At 46.4% G+C, this 881-nt stretch overlaps 1 protein-coding gene across 1 annotated transcript in view; it reads right to left on the bottom strand.

Moving 5' to 3' along the window:
* The window catches only part of LOC103376790 (chromaffin granule amine transporter-like), a 17,707-nt gene that overhangs the window by 13,638 nt on the left and 3,188 nt on the right, over nucleotides 1–881 (bottom strand). Inside the window, exons 4-8 of the mRNA XM_025053809.1 lie at nucleotides 839–881; nucleotides 658–741; nucleotides 488–580; nucleotides 290–379; nucleotides 138–178 (exon numbers count right to left, since the gene is read on the bottom strand). The exon at nucleotides 839–881 is cut by the window's right edge and continues 15 nt beyond it. Coding sequence (XP_024909577.1) covers nucleotides 138–178; nucleotides 290–379; nucleotides 488–580; nucleotides 658–741; nucleotides 839–881 — 351 coding nt within the window. The remainder of the gene's footprint in view (nucleotides 1–137; nucleotides 179–289; nucleotides 380–487; nucleotides 581–657; nucleotides 742–838) is intronic.

The following is an 881-nucleotide window of genomic DNA, read 5'->3' on the forward strand; positions in this document are numbered from 1 at the left end:
TCTTGTAGTAACTATTGAATAAACGACTGAAGAAACGACTGTAATAATGACTGTAGTATTGACTGTAGTAACGACTGCAGTAACGACTGTAGTATTGACTGTAGTATTGACTGTTGTTTCATTAAAGTGAAAATTACCCCGGGAGAAATCGACGGCTGCAGGATACACAACTGTAAAGCTGTAACACACACACACCCACACACGCCTTTAACGTCCAGGTAGTCATGTGACAGTCAGTCATGTGACCAGATGATTATTTACATGTTTTTTTTTTGTTTAGTTTTTTAACCTCCATTAAACAAAGCCAGAAATGCCAAGACCAGGAAGGGGGCGCTCTTTCCCACAAATTCATACATTACGCTGCCAAACGGAGCTCCAACTGAGAATCAGAATTAAGGCAAGGCTTGGGTAACGATTTATATTAGGTTTGTAGGGTCAGGGGTCAGGGGTCAGAGGTCAGGGGCTGCATTAAGTCAACATCACTCACTTAAGACCCCCATGGCCAGTCCTCCCAGGGCGACGCCCATGGCCACGCCTCTCTCCTCGTCGTCCGTGTACACACTCGCCAGCATACCCAAGCCTGTACGCACAAATACACAGTAAGTACACACGGGTACACGCCCAGCAGACGTGGAGAAACGCTACCGCCGCTCTGACCTGCCACGGAAGAGAAGGACGAGCCGTTGCCCTGCAGAGAGCGAGCAAAGAAGAGCAGAGCGTACGTTCCCGAGAAGGCAAACACTAACACACACACACACACACACGCAGTGATTTTAGAGGACCAAGAACTTTTGTTAATATTTTTATTATTATTTTTAACTTCTAGAGACTGACTCACTGATGGTCGACACGAACATGATGATGAAGCCAGCAAACATGGG

This window comes from Cynoglossus semilaevis, chromosome 2 (genome assembly GCF_000523025.1).
Source record: "Cynoglossus semilaevis isolate Cse_v1.0 chromosome 2, Cse_v1.0, whole genome shotgun sequence".
NCBI classification, from domain to species: domain Eukaryota; kingdom Metazoa; phylum Chordata; class Actinopteri; order Pleuronectiformes; family Cynoglossidae; genus Cynoglossus; species Cynoglossus semilaevis.